General features: G+C 41.1%; 1 protein-coding gene across 1 annotated transcript in view; it reads right to left on the bottom strand.

Moving 5' to 3' along the window:
* Nucleotides 1-13,775: 13,775 nt before the first annotated feature.
* Nucleotides 13,776-18,629, bottom strand: part of FRK (fyn related Src family tyrosine kinase) — a 55,695-nt gene continuing 50,841 nt past the window's right edge. The window contains exons 7-8 of the mRNA XM_009944877.2: nucleotides 17,098-17,263; nucleotides 13,776-15,267 (exon numbers count right to left, since the gene is read on the bottom strand). Coding sequence (XP_009943179.2) covers nucleotides 15,053-15,267; nucleotides 17,098-17,263 — 381 coding nt within the window. The 3' untranslated portion in view covers nucleotides 13,776-15,052. The remainder of the gene's footprint in view (nucleotides 15,268-17,097; nucleotides 17,264-18,629) is intronic.

Below are 18,629 nucleotides of genomic sequence, written 5' to 3'. Positions count from 1 at the left end.
TCGCTGTGAATGAAAAAGAGCTTAGAGGTGGGACTTCTGAATAGATACCAAAGGTTACAAACCTTTTGATTAGAAGAGCTTTCAATTAAGGACTTCCTTTGCCTCCAGTATGTGGCCATTCACTTATTTTTATTTTAAAGGGCCATTCTATTCTATGAAATTAAAAATACTTACAGTGTAAGTGTTTTTTCAGGAAGATATCTTTTTTTTACAAAAAGGTAATTCATAAAAAATATTACAAAGAAAATTAGACAAAAGGAGTGAACTTGTATGTATTTGTTTGGTCTGAATGACTGCATACAGTTACATATTCAAACCACATTTTAAAAAAAAAGAAAAAATCATAGGCAGTAAAATGAAAGTTTGAAATTAAAGATTGGGTTAAAAACAAGAAACGATTAAAGGTTTATAGAAAATTTAAAAAGGAAAATTATTCTTCCAGTGCTATGTAGGTGTCTCTTGAATCTATTGAACAGTAAAAGCAATCATTACAGAAAGTGAATTTTCTTTAACACATAGAAAACATGGTGAAAATTGTTCTTCTTTCAGCCATTTGTAGGTTGCAAAGTAAAAAAAACAAACAAAAAACTAAAAAAAGAAAACGAAAAAAACAAACAAAAAAAATCAAAACAAAACCCCACAAACAAATAAACAAACCCCATCTTTGGCTAAAATAAGCAAAATCAGGTACTAATATTTTTTTTTTTTTTAATATTTTATGGAGAGATACTTTGCTCAGAACCGAAGCAACTGAATAACTATCATAGTCTGGCCTTTCATCCCCAGTAGGGATTTGTCTCGGTAAATACAGTTAAAAGATTTTTTTTTCTCCATTTTCCTACCCAGAACAGCAGTAGAAATTCTGTACAGAGACCAGTTTCAGTATATTTTAAGCATAAAGGGACTGTGCTGTGGGTAACTGCCCTAGTATTTTCTTCAATATTACGATCCAGAAACACTTTTTTTCTCAGTATCATTAGAAACCCATAGAAACTGAATGGTGTTTTCCAAATACTTTGCAACATGCATATTTTCCTCATATATCACCCCTCAGTTGTGATTCCTGGCATGTGATATCCCTTTTCTTTGTACCATATAGCACAATTTATGTCTATGCTTTCTTTTCTCCTGAATTCTCGGGAGAGTTTCAGGCTTTTCCTGGGCTACAAAAAATTAAAGAAGCTATTAATATTACACCTACTGCAGATGAAGAAACACTACTTTATAACCACTAATGAACGCAGTTTAAAGAATTTCATGTTTCCGTAGCAGCACATCACCATTTGTCTTACACACTGTGTTGTAATGACCCATTTGGTTTAGAACCTTATCGTATGTCTCGGGCACAGAAGGACACTGGGCTCAAGGAAAGACAAGATAGTCTCTGGCTGCATTTTAAACTCTGGCAGCTTGCACCCCCTTATATGCTAAATTAAAACATTTTAGTTATGCATCAAGCAGATCCAAGGGCAGAACGTGGCCCTGAGGAAGAAGCAGTTTTGAGAAGTGGAAGATGCCATCTGCAATTGTTTCCTTGTCTTAAAGACAGAGAGACACTCTGTTTTCCCTTTACACTCTTCAGTTTCCCAGCACTTTGTATTTTTATGAAAGCTATCAGCATTAGATACATCAAACTCCATTCGCTCCAGCCACCCCTGGATGACTTGCTTATTTCCCCAGCCTCCAGCCTGAGTTGCTGGAGAAGGTCTGCCAGACCAGCCCGTCGAATAGCCATCTCTGTGAGTCATAACACTGCAGCTCCAGATGGAAGACAGGGCAAACATCTCCCTCCAGAGTTATCACCAATTCAGTTCCCATCAATCAAACTGCAGCTGGGAGTGAAGAATCATTCACTGCTTTGCCTGGCTCGCTCATGCCAAAGACTCAGCACATTAGAGCTGCGCTTTCTTTCGCCTCCAGTCCTTGGGGAAGGAAAAGACTGAAGCCTCTCACAGATTTCCCACAGGGCTACTCAGCCCACCACCTCCAAGCATCACTGTAAAATTAGTGTGCGATGGGTATTTTGTCTTAGCATTTTGACTTGGCATTTTTAGTTTGGAGAATGAATCTATCTGGCTTGTCAAGCCAAGCCTGTGGTTTACAGGTGAAATCTAGTCAGTCTTGCCTCCACCCAAAAGGCAGAGGAGCATTACATGTATCATTCTAATGGCACAAGAGCAAGTGAATGGCAAGCCAAAGGCACGTCTGGGTTAACATGTGGGAAGCAAGCTCACTGAATAAATATGATTGCTCATGCCCATTCTACAGTTGGTAGAAGTAGTAGGAGTTGGCTGGTGAACTGTGATAATGGTGAGAATCTAGTTTCTGCTCTGTAGTAGCAGACGTGGCAGGAGGTGGCTGTTCCTTGAGCCAAGACAAAAATGGAGAACGAACAGTTGGAGCACTCTGGCAGCAGCGTTTTGGCACAAAGCTGCACAGCAAATGCTACATTGTGCCAGTGCGACCTGCTGAGCGGTGCTCTCAGCCGTCACCTGCCTGTGTGGATGGCTGCAGAAGCCGATACCTTGGAGGATATGAAAGAAACAAAACTGCATCGAAAACAAATACATAGCCTGACTATTATCTTCTAATCTGTTACAGACACAAGCAGTAAACAACAGAGAATGCTTCTCTGCTCAGAATTACATGGGCTGGCTGATATAGCCCTTGGTTTCCTTTCAGTTAACAACCCCCTGCCCCTGAGCATAGATGTTTGCTTTTACAGGAGACCGTGGGCCTGCCTAAGTGGGAATGGGAGCCTGGTCTGCAGGGCAATGCCTGACTACTGTTCTCAGGAAGGACATTCAGCACCCCAGATTTGCCTCTCCAAGTTGCGAGCAGGCCTAAAAGTCAGACGTCTTGTTCTGGGTTTTTTTTTTAAACTGTTAACACAGGAAGTTCTGCCACATATTCAATAACAAGAGGGAGCTGAAACAGATCTACACCACACAAGGTATTGGAGAATGAATCCGCCTCTGTTCGACGAAAACTCAATCAAAGGCATAGTGCTGATTCTTACCTTTAGCTAACTATGCAGTAGTGTTATTTGCCTGTGCTGCCTGGGCAAAGTAGGCAGGATCACTTTGTATCATTTCAATTGTATTCATCTGTTAAAAAGTTGACTCAGGTACTATTGGCATTGCATATCTGGGGAAAAAGGAACAGTGAGCAGACAAAAAGAAAATCATCCACTTGCAGGACAGAGAGAAGCAAAACAGAATCAGCCCAAGTGGAACAGAACATTAAAGAAAGCAATTCAGCTGGGAAATAAAATAGTACTATACACAAATTTTATACAGAAAGAAAAAGAGAAAGAAGGAAATCTACTTCTGTAGGTTAGCTTTTTGTAAGCATCATTTTATACCTAGCTTCTACAGGTAGCAGACCTTGCTTTTGCAGAAAACCATGCATTAGGAAAAGAAAACTTGAATCACCTACAGGGAAAAAGAGAAAGGCCTTAGGGCTTAATAATAGGAGTCAAAGATTTGAACTACATTGAACTACAGGTACAAAGCCAAAAAAAAATAGTGACAAATTCATAAATTCTACATAGTTGCTCCATTCAACACAAGACATTGTTCTCTGTCTCTGGTCCTGGGAGATTTTTTATTCACCTAGAAACCTGTCTTCAGTCTGTCCGAAATAGTATTTTAGTTCTAAGATACAGGGATGTCATTAAATAGAGGGCATCCGACATTGCCGTAGGGCTTCCCAATTGAAAAAGTGCTCTATCAGATGAGGGAATTTGGTATCATTGTATTGTTACTATCTACTGAAGTTAAATAAAAAATTATACCTTCTTTGCACCTTTTGTACTTCAGAGTCTCTGGGGAAATCAGGCAGATCACAACTGAGTTAAGATTCCAAATTGTCACCCAGAAGCAAAATGGGTTTTCAACATTTTAGGTAGGGCAAGTGGGTCACTCCCCAATTTTAACCCAAGGGGTGGAATAGCAAAGAAACCCAGCTGGACTCTGACTCTGACCCTCTTCCTGATTTCCTATAGCAGCACTGAAGAGAACTTTTGCAACCTATTGACAAGATTCTCTAAGGTTTTAATATCACCTCCTCCACCTCCTCCTCCTTTTTTCCCAAATTCATAATCACTGGAAGCCTGCATGCAACTTGGTGATAAAGCAGGCTTGTTTGTAGTTTTAAAAAATGTCACTGTCTTTTTTGAACTGTGTTCCGCTCATTTTTAAGCTTTCTTCTCTCAGTCCACCCATCACAATTCAAAAACGTCATGTTAATGTTTTATAGGCAGACGACTCCTAGCTTCTTCGTAGAAACAGCAGAATCCTTGAATAATTTACAGCCATGTGTTTCTGCTCTACTTTTTTCCTGGGCTTCAGCAGGCTTCCATGAAGGAGAGGAAGGAGAAATCAAATGAGCAAATGCTAGCGAGTATCTGCCTCTGTATCCAGCATTTGTCCTCCATCGTCCCCCCCATCTGGAAAGACAGGAAAGGAAACTCGTCTCTCAGAAATGTTAAAGGTTGATTTCAGGTTCAAAACTAGAAGGGCTTTCCAATAACAGCAACAAGGATCACAGCAGGTAAAATCAGGCTGAGCAAACACCTGCTTGTCAATATTGTGCTTAGCTTTGTAACTGGAAGATGTTTTAATGAAATATGGGGTAAAAAGGGAGTTTGACCATACAGGGGTCTCCACCTCGGGTCTTCTGTTGCCTCCCAAGCTGTTCTGTAACTTAAACAATTTATGACCTTGATGAAGAAATTTTAAAACCAAAACAAAGCAAAGCAACATCCCACACATACAAACACCACTACCACCCCCAATAAATAAATTCATTAATTAATTAAATATAACCTGCAAAGTCTGCAGGACTGCTAGAGTGTCCCTGCTTCAAGCTGAAATGCAGAGCAACAGCGAAGGGCTGGGGTCAGGCTGGAAACCCCCTGGCAGCAGCCACTGACATGGGGAACAGAATCCTCGCCCAGCAACCGCCATCCCAAGAAAGAAAATGCCCCCTCAGCCGGGAGGAAGAGCATGCCGAGCCGCGGGGGCACCCAGTCCTGCGGCCGCCCAGGCTCCCCTCTCCCCACCCGGGCTCATGTTTGTCCCTGCCAGCTCCCTTCAGCCCCGGCGTGCGACCCGTGGTGCAAAGGCCGCTTCAGAAGTGGCGCTCCTGCTTCTGCCAGGCGCTCGCACCAGGCTGCTGCCTGCGAGCGTGAGGGCGAGCCACCTGGCCCTGGTGTTTCGGGTTTGTGACTCCCTGCTCCGAAGGAATGAGCTTCTCGATCATGCTTTCCAAACGTACGTATGAAAACTTGAACTATGTTATTACTTCATGGCCTCCTCTTTGCTACGGTGGGAGCCAAGCGGTTCATGTCAGCCTCTAGGTGCCCGGAGGCGTGGGTCTGCCCCCCGGCTCTGCCCTGCGCCCAAGGGCCCGCTCGTTAGAAACCATCTCCTGTGCCACACAAGGAGATGCAGTCAAACAGCCAAAGGAATTTGCGTCTTTGAGAACGTCTCTTTGAATTATTTTTATCTAGCCAAGATCAACAGTTGATGTCTAATTTCTATTGGACTCACATGGTGTCACAAGGAGACCCGACCTTTCAGCCTCACTGTCTTGATATCCAGAGGAGAACTCCAGGTATATGGCTGCCACATGTCCTTGACTGCAGTGCTGGTCTTTAGATCAGCTTTATTCCCGTAGGTGTTCTCCCGCTTTGCCTGTCTTTTTGTCTCACCTTCATCCACTTAAGGCAGATAAATCATTTTCACTGTTTTACGCTGCAAATCAGAAGTGAGTCTGCAGTTTGTGTAGGCCATTTCTAGTCTCTTAACTGAGCCCAGAGACAGCGCATCTGCAGTAACGCAGGGTAAAAGCTGTCAGCTGAACATTTGCAAGGTATTGAACTCTGAGTTACTCCTGATGGGTAAGAAACAATGGCACTTTCATAGCTAGCCAAAAATGCTACTCAGGAGACTATTTATTAAACTTTCATCTTTCACTTTTGGAACGAAAATACTGAACTTGGATGACTAGGTGATTTGGCCTTCTCCTTTTCAATTTCTCAAAAGTAGAGAGGATAGCCTACCTGATACATCTTCACCAGCTAGTGCAGGGGTTGTTAATAGTGAGGCCAAGCATCACAAAACTGCAGAGACTAACTCTGTGATGTGTTTCTCCAGCTTTCTCCATGAAGGTGGCAATAGATCCTAGTTTCTTACAACTATTTGGTAGTGGCACCTGAGTTATCTTGTAACGTAAAGCTTGCCCTGTTATATTCAGACAGATTGAAGTCACACCTTTGCCTGAAGCATAGAAATGCCATGAAGAAATTGCTATTTCCTGATATCAAAAAGCCTGTTTGAAGTACCGCTGGCTTCTTAACTGCCTTCATAGCCACAGAAATGTATTCATGTTGAAAGTGTACAACTGTAAATTTTAATTTTAGAAGGACAGTAGTTTAATTTTACTTGTAAAATATAAAAGCTAATAAAGTAAGGGGTCAGATGTTTTTAGCCTTAAGAAACAGTACCATTATGATTTAGATATCAGTCATAAGTTAACTCCAAATCAATATTTGACACTTGCACTATATTTAAATTATATTGCTGTAAAGTACATTAAGAATTCACTGTTGAGAATACAGTTATTCCACAGATCAGGCTAAAGAAGGGCCAGTGTAATAAACAATTTATAACTGCAAGTATGTTTCCCACAATAAAGTTTCAAGATCTATCCTAAATAAATCTTGTGTAATATCTCATTATAACTCATAATTTAGTTATATGAAGAATTAAAGAAATAAATTATGGTTATTCTCTAATACTCTGGATGTTTTATCTCTGTCCTTAAGAATCACGTCACATGATAATTGATTGCTGGAGCCACATGCCTTATCTTAAGAGTGAATAAGAAAAACTTCACAAAATTATCTTAAGAGCTTTGGGACATGTATGAGGATGTGATAGGCACTTATCAGACCTCCAGAAACCACAAGTATAGTGAAATCTCTTATCACTGTAGGAGGCAGGGATTAGCAAATACACTTCCTTTATTAGTGTTACAATTGATTAGAGGAAAATCATAGCTACATTACACGCCCCTGAAGTAGAGTGGGTAAGTGTCTTCTGGAGTCAGACACGCAGTAAAACAACCATGTATCACTGTGGTGCCAGGATAGGGAGTGCTGTTGGATCACCCTGAAGCTGCTTCATCCTCCTGCTAACCCTGCATCGCAATCTGTGGCATTACTGGGCTATACAGGGTTAAAGCTGCAAGCACAATGGGAAAAGAGCGTGGCGTAGGAACGCTTCCAACTTTCAGCTAATTCAGTCAGTTTGACACTAAAAGTTAGCCTTGCCAAACTAAATTAAAATTAGCTAGAATGTTCCAGACATTAGTCATGGCTTTGGTTAGGAGTAGGTTTTCATGTGAGGCCAAAAAACGTGTAATAAACTTTGAAGTGTAAAATGAAACATCCATACAAATCTAAGTATGTAAATGGATAAGTGATCCAAAACACAATTCACCTATTGCTCTGAATTCTCAGTTTCCTTCCGCATCTCTCTTAGTTATGGTCTCCTCAGAAATTGTGTCAACTTACCCAAGTCCTTCATCTGCTTCTGCTGAGACAGAAAGTCAGTGGCATTAGGAATAAGCATTCCACTATCACAACCTGAAATCTTGTAAAATCTCTCAAAGGTCATGGGAAAGGAGCTGGACAGGGTATAAACACTTACTAAAACAAGCCTTCCTGTTCAGAACTTCCAAGGCAAGAACATAGTCTTGGTCGTGTGTGAGCTCCAATACGTACCAGCGGCAATTCAGAAATCAGAGGTCTCATCCACACCAAAAGTCAGAACGATCCCTGTTAGGAGCTGCTGTTTTCCAACAGCCATAGCCAGACGACAGCAGCTACCCCAGCTGGGCAGCCTGAAGGTCGTTGGGATATTCCTACACACACCCACAGAGTACAGACAAATACAGTTTGTCAGTGGTTTTCTTAAAGGCAACTGACCGTGTTGAAATTTCCTCTCAATTTTGGTCTCTGGTGTGTGTTTGCTTTTTGAGGCAGACTGCCCAGGAGCCAGAGCCTCATGTAGTCACAGCACAGGTAGAACAAGAGCACACCAGCCTGCCAAACCAGCCACGGTTGTAGATTGACACTTTGCTAACACCTTAGACTATAGTCATGCCTTGTATCACTGATTTTTCCTCCACAAGAAGTCCAGTCCATTTTCTGTTTGTAGTCTCACAGAAATATGCCAGATTAATATTAAGACCCCGATGTCAGGAATTTAGGGAACCATCACAATGTCTTGTGCTCAATGAATTTCTTTTCCTACCACCACTTTCTACAGACAGAGGCCTGTGTTTCTCTTTCAGGGAAGGCTGTTGTGAAGTTTGCGATGTAGCAGCTCTCATACCTCATTTCTTCCAAATTTCAGTACCTTATTAATCTGACTAGAGTAATATTATTCATTCACAGTTGAGGGGTTCCAAAGACTTATAGAGTCATTTCTCACTAGCTCTAAAGGCAGTCTGTCAACAGCGATAGGAGTCTATCCTATTATCTTAATTAAATATATGTGTGTGGCAGAGTAACAGTTAAATCAGTCAGAGAAGACCTGTGGGCTTCTAACTTCTAACGGCGTGCCTCTCTTTCCATTCTGGTACGTGGCAGGGATGAGAGTGAAAAACTCTTTCATTTTTCACCAGTGAAAAACTGGTGCCTAGGTTTAGAAGACGAGGTAAAAGAAAAGGTGAAACACACATTTTTGAAACTTCTGATTTTGGTACAAAATAGCCCAGAGCCAAGAAGTTCTAGAACATGCAAGTTGAATTTTCATTCTTCTGGCTTCTGAGAGAGATGTGGAACTGAGATGCTGGTGATGGCACAGAGTGGACAGGTATTTGTTTATAAGCTGTCTCATTAAAAAAAAAAATGCACTGAAAGCATTGTGTTATATTTTTGGTCATTTTAAATATTTGGCAGAGTAATGGAGCACTTTGGAATACGAACAGGTTTTGCTGATTGCAAATGTAAATAAACTAATCATAGCTTAAAAACCTCTGAGTAAATTTTTTAAAATATCAAGAACAGAAAAAAAAAAGTGAGAGAAAAAAAAATGCTGAAAACCATACATGACCAACAACAAAAACTTTAGCATGTTTAGATATTCGTCTAAGCAGAGAGGTATAACTACCCAGCTACAGAGACAGACAAGAAATAAAAATAAAACTGTTTTGATATTGCTATATATATATTTGAATCCTCTAGTATGTTAAAACACAGAAGTCCAGTCAGTATACTCAGATATTTATATGAAAGTAATTAGAGAAAAAAATGCAGCGTAATATCATTTTCTTTAACAGTGTAAATAGCACAACCAGCTTATCCAAAGAGTGTTTCTTACAAATTCTGTAGCAATTTTCTATATGCTCTGAAATATTTTACTGTTTTCTTTTCTGAAGGCATGAACAATGTTAAAAGCATGATAAACATTTCCTACATGTCTTCTCTTTTTTTCTTTTTTTGCAGGGTAGCTTCAGGAATAATCTTCAAGGCTCAATTTTTTTTTTTACTTTGGAAAAATAACAGAAAAAAAATCTTATCTTTCAGTGTAACTAAACAGTCTTTATACTCTGGGGGAATTCTAATCAACCTGTAATAATAATGGTAAAGAACGGGGGCGGGGGGGGAGTAAACAAGTTGTTGTACCCTAGTCTTCCCACATATCTGCCTAATTTTAGCAGAACTTATTTTGTTGAAAATAGTGGTGGGAACCACCAAGGTACAATTTCTATCACGTTTTTCAATTCTAGTGATATTTAGATCCAGAAATTGGCTAAAATTCATTTCTAGGATACTCAATGCTTCAGATGTACTTTTAAATTTTCTCTGTACCAAAATCAGGAAGCACTGAATTCTTCAGCACAATGTAGCTGTGCAGATTAAAATGCCAAAGTACTTTTCAGTGATTTCCCCAGCTTGCTTATACATGTCATTTCTCATATTGATTTTTTTCTTTTGTATTAGTCATTCCTGAGAAGCATGAGAATGAAAAAATAGATTACATGGACTTGCTCATAGTAAGCGTGGATAGAATGGAGTCTTTTTCATAGACACCAGTTCAGTATTTTGTTCGAGCGTACGCAGAGTTCTTCCTGGTAAACTTTTGCAGCAGGTGACTGAGGCAAAGGTCTGTCACACACTGGAGAACACGTCTGGTCCAGAGGTTGATGGAACAGAATGGAAGCCACACAGGTTTACTTAAAAATATACCATACTTCTGTATCGCTTTGAGCACAGCGACACACCTCTTACGTGCAGCATTTTACTCTGTTTGAAGGCCCATACCCTACAAATACCTGACTAGTGAGTTGCAATGCCCATGGGAGCACTGATTGGGCATGATACCACAGCATGTTTTCAAGGATTGAAGCAGAAGCATGTAGGAGAGCATAAGGAGTGATCACTTGAGTGAGCCATGTGCTCCATTGCTATGCACTGGTAGTTTGCTGAGTCTGAACCACAGTAAAATAATGCACTCTCCTGGTTCAGATCCTTGCATGCTATAAGTTACAAATACACACAAAGAAAATTGCTGCTCATAGTCAAGTCATTCAGAGAGCAAGTATGAGATACAATGGACAAAAAAGAGAAAGCAGTGCAAGTGATAAAAGGTTCCCTGTTGCCCTATCACATTTACTATCCCTGTATATGTTCCTGAATGCAGATTAGCTGAGCAAAGGTTCTCCAGCAGGAGTCTAAAATAAACTCTGGGGACTCCATAATACTCACAGTTCAATTGCATTGCTCCATAACTTCCTGAAGAGTGGAGAGTTTAAGAAAAATAAAGGTTCTTTCTTTCTGGTCAGGCATTTTTAAGTTATCTTTTGTAAGACCACATAAAATGATTTAGTTCTCAAAGAATAACGGAATTACATAAATAAAACATTACACAAAAGATGTCTCAGTACAATTTATGTGAAGTGAATTTCACAAGGACTGGTCTATTGTAGAAAATTCAACTTATCTCTTCCTGATCCTTTTATTCTATCTAAACATAGAAATTTATGTCAGTTCAAAAAAATCTATTACTGTTTCTCATAACTGAATCCATTATTTTCCCTTCACGATCCATCAGGTAAAAACAAGTGCAACAGATAGCTCTAGCAGAAACTTGAACATAAAAGGTCTCAAGAATAGAATGAGATAAGTTAAACACGTCTCGCTGTGCACTATGACTGAAAATGATAACCTGGATGTTTAATTTAAATCAAGTCATAGCAAAGACTTCTGACTATAATTGTTATCTGTCATATAAATAAAATTATTATAAAACAGAATTGGATTTCGAAAGGTGTAGTTTTGCTTGTTCCATTGCCTGTAAGCAAATTGAACTCTGTGAAGGTTTATCACCCTTTGTCGCCTTCTTCCTCCAGTCTTTCTCTGTAATGGATCCATTTGGCTGCAAAAATATGGAAAGAAAGAGCTGAAAACAAACGATTAGTTTTCCATATTATTCTTTATTTCCAGAGCTTTGCTGATTCCACTGCATCACTGATTTTTCTCTCCTTTGTTCCCCTGCCAGCCCAGGGAAAAAGACATCCAAAATAAGAGCTCATACTAGAGTGGCCGCATTTCACAATTAACATTTAACAGCAATTTATGGGCAGGGAAAATAGGGGAGCAAGTGCAAGTGCGTGGATTTCAGCCAGGAAGAGGAACCACTGGATCTCATAGCAGCATCTGTGATTTCCAAGCTTGGCCTCAGCTGGATTGTTGAAAGTGTCAAAGGGGCTTTACCAGGCACCAGACTTTCTCAGAGCAACCCCATGCAAGAGAAGAATGAACGTCCTGGCCCCGTAGTGTACCTGCCTTGCTGCCTTTCCTTCCTTCCTTTCCACTTCTGCTAAGAAAAGTGGATGCACTGGTCGCAGGACATGCACCAGTGGGGTGGAAATGGTGTTCAGGCTTGGAACACAAAGACTGACTGCACCTCTTCACCTACAATACACCGCCTTGGGGAGGCCAAATATACTTAGGCTGCCTCCAAGATGCGTGCAAAACAAACTAATTTCTTTGATGCAGTGCCTCTAATGAGACGCGCCAAAGTGAACCCACCTCCTGCTTTCAGGTGGTGCTGCTGCTTGTCTCCCACCCTGGGCCCGCAGGCACAGGAGGCAGCTGGCAGATCCAAACTCCATTAACTGGCTGCGGCTGTGCAAGCACGCAACGGCAAAGCGCAGGAGCTCAAACAGCAGGACGCAGCAGCGGAGGAACAGGCCTGCTGGCAGCAGCCCAGCATGCCGGGCCGTATCACCTGGAGGTGGTCAGACGCGGGTGCCCGCTCCTCACACAGCTCAGCAGGGTGCAGCTCATCAGCAGCTTCTGCTCCTTTCGGCTGAAGGTGGTTCATGAGGCCACACTTGGTAGAGGGAGCTTGATACAGTTAATTTCCGTTTACAGCGTGTGGGTTATTGCACACACCCCTCAGCAAAGGGTCTCATCTCTCCTGGATACCCTTACGGCAGCAAACAGAAAGAAGCCTGCCAGGGGTGCTTCAGAGGAGAAAAGCAGTTCTGCTGCATGGATTCATCACCTCAGAGAGCCTCTCTCTCTCCTTTGACTATAGGAGAAATTAAGGAGACAAAGTATTCAGCTTAGCTGGACGAACAGATCTTCTATTCCCTGCATATTGGTTTAGGAAGATATTTGTTGTGCAGGTGTGCTTTCCTCAGAATTACTGGTGTCACTTCAGTGGAGTCCTACAAGATTCTGCTGTCTTCCACCCGAGGGCAAAGGCCAGCAGAGAGCAGCTTGGACCAGTTGGTGTAATCTGGAAGTCTGAAAACCTTGCTATTTCCCTGCTGTCAATTTTTTTTTTTCCAGGTAACTCATCTGCTGTGAACAGCACACATCTGTGCTTTTTAAGATTGTATTTGTTTTATAAACAGCTTTTTTCAGGTGGAAAAACTCAACTTTTATTTGCAACATTCTTAATGTTTTAAGTCTGAAAAATCATGTTAGAAATAGTGCTTGAACATTAATATTGCAAGTTTGACACAGAGATCTTTCCAAATAACAGCCTTTGTTTTCTTATTACATAAACCTACTCTGTGGGATTTGCTAACCTTATACAGTAACAGTGTTAAATATAGCTCCTAGCCAGATGAGAGATGCATGCATTGACGGAGGTTTGATAATCATAAATAACATCTTGTTGGGGACATGAGCCGGGAGCTAGCATGAGTGTCAAAACAAACATGGACAGAGGACAGCAGGAGACTTTGCCTGGGAGTCTCCCACACCAGTTCTTACCAGGAAGGGTTTGGCAAAGCCATTTAACCTCTTTTTCTTTCTGAGTGGATGATTACTTTCCAAAATTGCATGGATGTTATGACAGCTAATTAATTATCGCTATATTGTGCTTTACAAAAGAAATTAGTATGAAGAGGGTTAGTAGGGAGAATCACTGTACAGAAAATGAAGGTGAACAGAGACAGAATGCTAGAAAGACTCTACGTGCACTAAGATAGGAAGAGGAGAAAAATAGTAAATAACAAAAAGAGTCTTGAATAGCGAGTGCATAAGAGATGTGTGTGAAAGAAAAAAAAAGGTGTGCTGCCTTCCAAAAGCAGAGGAGGGGAAAAGGAAATTAAAAATTAGAAGCAAGGCACTGAGATGAATGGATTTGAAGTACAAAGAATAGAAAAGAAAATGAAAAAGATGTAATAAAAGCCACCCAGCCTTTAAAATAATGAATCTTTTCATTTATTTATACCCTTTTTTGATATTAGAGGAAAATGGTAGCACACTTCTACTGAGCTCATTCGATGTTAACACAGTACAGCTCTTAATTCCTAGATAATATTGTTAAATAATTAACTGATGAATCATAAGTAAATAATTAAAACTTGGTTCTCTAACACTCACAATTGAGAACATAAAACTGTCACAGCGATATCGGATTTTAGCAGAACCAATATTGTAGTCAATTAGAAAAACCGCAAAAAAGTTCTAAAATCTGTAGCTGTAAAGACTGCTAGCAGAAGCACCTGGGCCCCCTTTCCCCATGGAACAAAATAACATGGATCATCTATCATTTAAATCTCCTATATTAAAGTTACATCAGGGAAAGATGGAGGCATGGATTGCTAGTTCCTCTGCAAAATACCTAGACCTGCTCTGGGCCTTGTCCTGTTGGAGATGGTCCGTGGTTTGGGCAGCAGGACAGGAAATGGGGTCACTCTAAATGGCTAAGCCAGTCTTGAGTTCATGTTAAAATATCTTTTCCTTCAACATCCCTAAAACGAAGAACTATAAAACAAATCTTTACACTTCAATGGACAATAACTCATCGGGTCCATGGCACAATTTAACTACTTTGAGAATAAACAGCTTCAAGAATCTAATAATAATTGTGTTTACTATTGTAAAAGAGGAACAGTAGACAAACTAAAAAAGATTGCTCTTTGCATCCACTAAACAAAATCATTCCTTTTCTCCCATGAACATCTGTTTTATTTTCCAATATAGCAAAAGCACACATACTTCAAGTCTAAGCAAGGTAATTAATCTGGGTTTTGCCATCATCACTGTCACGGGATTATTTTTAATGTGTTTTAGAATGAGAGGACTCTGGAAGCACAGATCCTGCTGTGCAGAGCCATTACATTCCTTCATGAAAACAACCCAGTAGGAACAAAAAATCTCAGGAACAGCAAATAATTATTCCAGTAAAGAAATAACAAAACACTACAGTGGTTATTGAGCAACACTCATTTCATTTGTCCATTCTTGTAATCTGTTATTCGAAAAATAAATAGAAGACATCTTATTTCTTAGAAGCCAACCCCCCCCCTCCAGCTTGCTGATGCTTAGTCTTGCAAAACGCTTGCCAGCAGCAAAAATTTTAAGTGTCTTTGAGTATCAGCACAGGGATAAAAATGTACCAGAATTCCTCAGCACGCCCTGAGAGGCTCCGCGTCCGAGGTTAGGCTGACTTCACAGCCCTGCCGCTGGCCATGCTGGCTGGCATCCATCCCTCGGCGCCCGCCTCAGGGTTCATTTCACCACGGCCTGGGGGTGGGCGTAGGACGAGGAGTCTCCCTCGAAGTAGCCCTCCAGCTGCGTGCAGAGGGCCTCGAATGTGGGCCGCCCGCCCGCCTCTGCGCTCCAGCACTGCAGCATCAGCTGGTAGAGCGGCGCCGGGCAGGTCTCTGGCCGAGGCAGTCTGTAGCCCTTGTCCAGCATCTGGATCACCTGGTGTCCAGGCAAACCTGCAGGCCGAGAGGAGTCCATCAGGCTACTCGGGGTCCGCTTAGCAATGCCGCGTGTCCCCGTCTCTCACCGCGATGAGGCAAGGGGATGCCCACCGTGTAGCACCCATGCACACCAAGCGCAGACCTAGCCTCAGCAGGCCCCCTCCGAGGGTGATAGCCCACAGGAGCTGCTGGAGTATCCCAGACCAGCAATCAAAAACCACCCCCAGCATTTCCCAGCCCCCTCACCCCAACTGCACCCCCTAAGAGGCATGGCAAAGGGGGTCAGTCGGGTGTGAGGATTTTTCTCTGCCAAAATTTTTCTGACACCTGTTTGTTTACGTTGTTCCTAAATCCCTCTAGTCTCCCTCTAGTGACTCCAAACTCTCCTGAGAAAATCTGTCCTGCTACTGAATTTTCCTCATGTTTAGAAAGGTTTTCCTAATGCGAGCGCTAAGTTTCCTCTGGCGCAGCCATGCGATTTCATCCTGCCTGCTCTGTCACCATGGGTCATGGAGAAGACATCACTCCCCTCCCTTTGTTATACTTTCATATTTTAAGACTATTGTCCCGTTCCCTTTCAATTTTCTACTCTTTGAATTAAACCTTGAACTGTGTAATCTTTACTTCTTTTCCCTAGATCTGAGTGGTGTTTCTTCTGTGCATCATCCACTGCCACCATGGATCAGCATAACCTCTTCTCCTAACTGGCGACTGAGGACAAACTCCTGAAAGTAACACCAAGTAAGCACATAGCCATGCCAAAAGGACATTTTCTGCTCAAAGTTACAAGTAAACGATGCTTTTGCAAAGGGATAGCACTGAACATATTTTCAGACAATAACGAGAGCCATTGTGTTACATATCATTTATACCTGAATATATGTTAAAGTGTGTGTGTGCATATGCACACACCTATAGCTTATATAAGAAAGAGTTGAGGACTTTTGGCTTTGGTTTTCTTTGTTATTTTTTTTTCAGAACGGTTTCACAGCAGGTGGGGGTGGGAATCAAAAAGCAAAATCAATTTTTCCTTTTGCAGAAAATACCAGTCTGGGACCCTGTAAAATGTAGTTTATGGTGAACACACCACCCCTCGGGCCTGCACAGATGCAGCATAACTGTTTTTTGCTTTAGTCCTTCCCTTGTGTTCTCCTCACCAGCACAAAATGAGTCACAGTCAATCATCTCACTGATATCTGGTGTTATTGCAGCCACAGTTCCTTGAGCATTTCTCACAGTGCTAGGAATAATAGCTGCTCTTACACCATTAAATCATCTTTTGAGGTTGGTGATATTTTATTCCTAATTCTTGTGTTCCTTCTGTTTATGAAGACTTTCCACTGCAATAGTCCAACATGAGGGAAGGGGGTAAAAACACCCTGATTCATTTTTCAGATACTTTCTTCCTGAAGTGCCTGTGCAGCACTTCATACATAATAATCTGCTCTTCCATGAGATACCCTCAAAAAACAAAAAAAAAACAAAAAAAATGAGGGCGGGATGAGGGACAGAAAAACCTACCCTTTTTCTGTGTTCCAAGAATTGGCATATTTGATCTGTTGCTGGAGGGAAACAGCCAGTTGGCTTAGGTGCCTGTGCAATGCAGGTTGACTCCAGCGGGAGGAAGCTTGAATGGCTGCTAATCATAGCCTTTGGAAGGCTTCCAGGGAGCCTGGGGCAGCCAGAAGGTCTGACCCACTAAATGAACCTCATCTGAACAGCCTTCTTTCTGTATTTACAGTTTTAACCCTTTAATACGCCCACAGAACAGCCATTCAACTTCTGTGTTTGTCTTTCTCAAAGCAAGAAAACATTAGACACCATTCTTTAGGTAAAAGCACTTACCAGCATAAGGCATCTTCCCATAGGTGATTATTTCAAACAGAAGTATTCCAAATGACCAGACATCTGACTTAATGCTGAATTTGTTGTAGCGAATTGCCTCCGGGGCTGTCCATTTCACTGGGAGCTTTGTTTCAGGCCTAGCTTCATATACATTTTCATTTTCGACCTGTCACGGGTAAAATGAAGCAAGCCTGATTTCAGGATCTGCTTCAGCAAAGCACTTAAGCACCTGACTAAACTAAGCATGTGCTTAATCTTATCCTCTTTTAGCCAAGCACTTGCCTTTCATGTTACGAAAGCGTGCACTTTCTGAAGTCTGTTGTTGAACTGGGGTTCACAGTTGAGAAATGCCACTGTTCATCGGAGGCTTTTCTAAAGCATTTATCATTTCAAGCGAGCACGCAGCGCTGCAGTGGCTCATGATTAATTATGGCCTGCTACTGTGAATTGTGGACCTGGCATGCAAGATCTCAGAAGTCTGTCAGGAGCGGCAGTGTAAGCACCCTGCTGACACTAGAGACCAAATGGCTCCACGTCTGGTCTTCAGTAAACAGAGAAGGCAAGAGCAAGAGCTAATGAATTTCGGAACCTTTCTTCTGTGATTTATTGCAGTGTTGAAGGGCCATTGACTTTGATAACAATCACTTAAGCAGGTTTCCGGGACAAAAGAACAAACTCCAAGCGATTCAAATTAACATATTAGCTTACAGTGGGTAAAATTAATTCATGTAAAGTGAAGATGAAAAAAACATGGAACCATTATTTGCTTGCAAATTTGTAGAATCATGTCCTTAAAGTTTTATAGCACAGACATCTAAACTTTGTGAATATTTATTCTGTCTTTAATTCCTAAAAGTAATTTCGTGTACATCAGTCACATGCAAGCCTCGGTTAGGTTTTTCACATGCAAATCCAGGCAAATGTACACAAGATTTTGTTTGCTTGATTGTTTTTAATACAAAATGCATGTTTCCCAGCTGTAATGCCCTGTAGTTTTGAAAAGACTGGTTGTTAGTGTTTTGTATCTTTGTACTGATAAGAGTTGGCATCTTGACTATAATACTTGTCTCTAGAAACAAGAAATTATTTCATTATGCTAATTAACACATACAGCAATACAGATTTCATTTCTCACACCTACTCCTTTGGGATCTTAGCATGTGACCATGTTAGTGCTTTGGCTTAGGAGACAGAGTATTCCTAAGAAAGTCTGCCAAGATGACTCTATAACTGAGTGTTTTTGTAAAGTTCAGTTTTAACAAGAAATGTCAACAGCTGTAAATTATTACCCTCTCTAGTGAGGACAGAGGAGAAATATCCATTGTAAGCATTATTCATTTAAAAATATACATTTTTCATGTTAAAAAATGTGCAATCTGAACTTATGCATAACTAGAAGTATCAAAATTAAGCAAAAAGCACTTTCAAAGTCCCTTGATGCCATTGTCAAGCCATTATTCTATACTTCAGTACGCAATAAATCCACCTCTGTTATGAACTTCAGTTTCTGCTGCTTGAATGGAAAAAAACAA

Source organism: Opisthocomus hoazin, chromosome 2 (assembly GCF_030867145.1).
Source record: "Opisthocomus hoazin isolate bOpiHoa1 chromosome 2, bOpiHoa1.hap1, whole genome shotgun sequence".
NCBI lineage: Eukaryota > Metazoa > Chordata > Aves > Opisthocomiformes > Opisthocomidae > Opisthocomus > Opisthocomus hoazin.
Note: the sequence above shows the minus strand (reverse complement) of the source record. Positions and strands in the feature narration are given on the sequence as shown.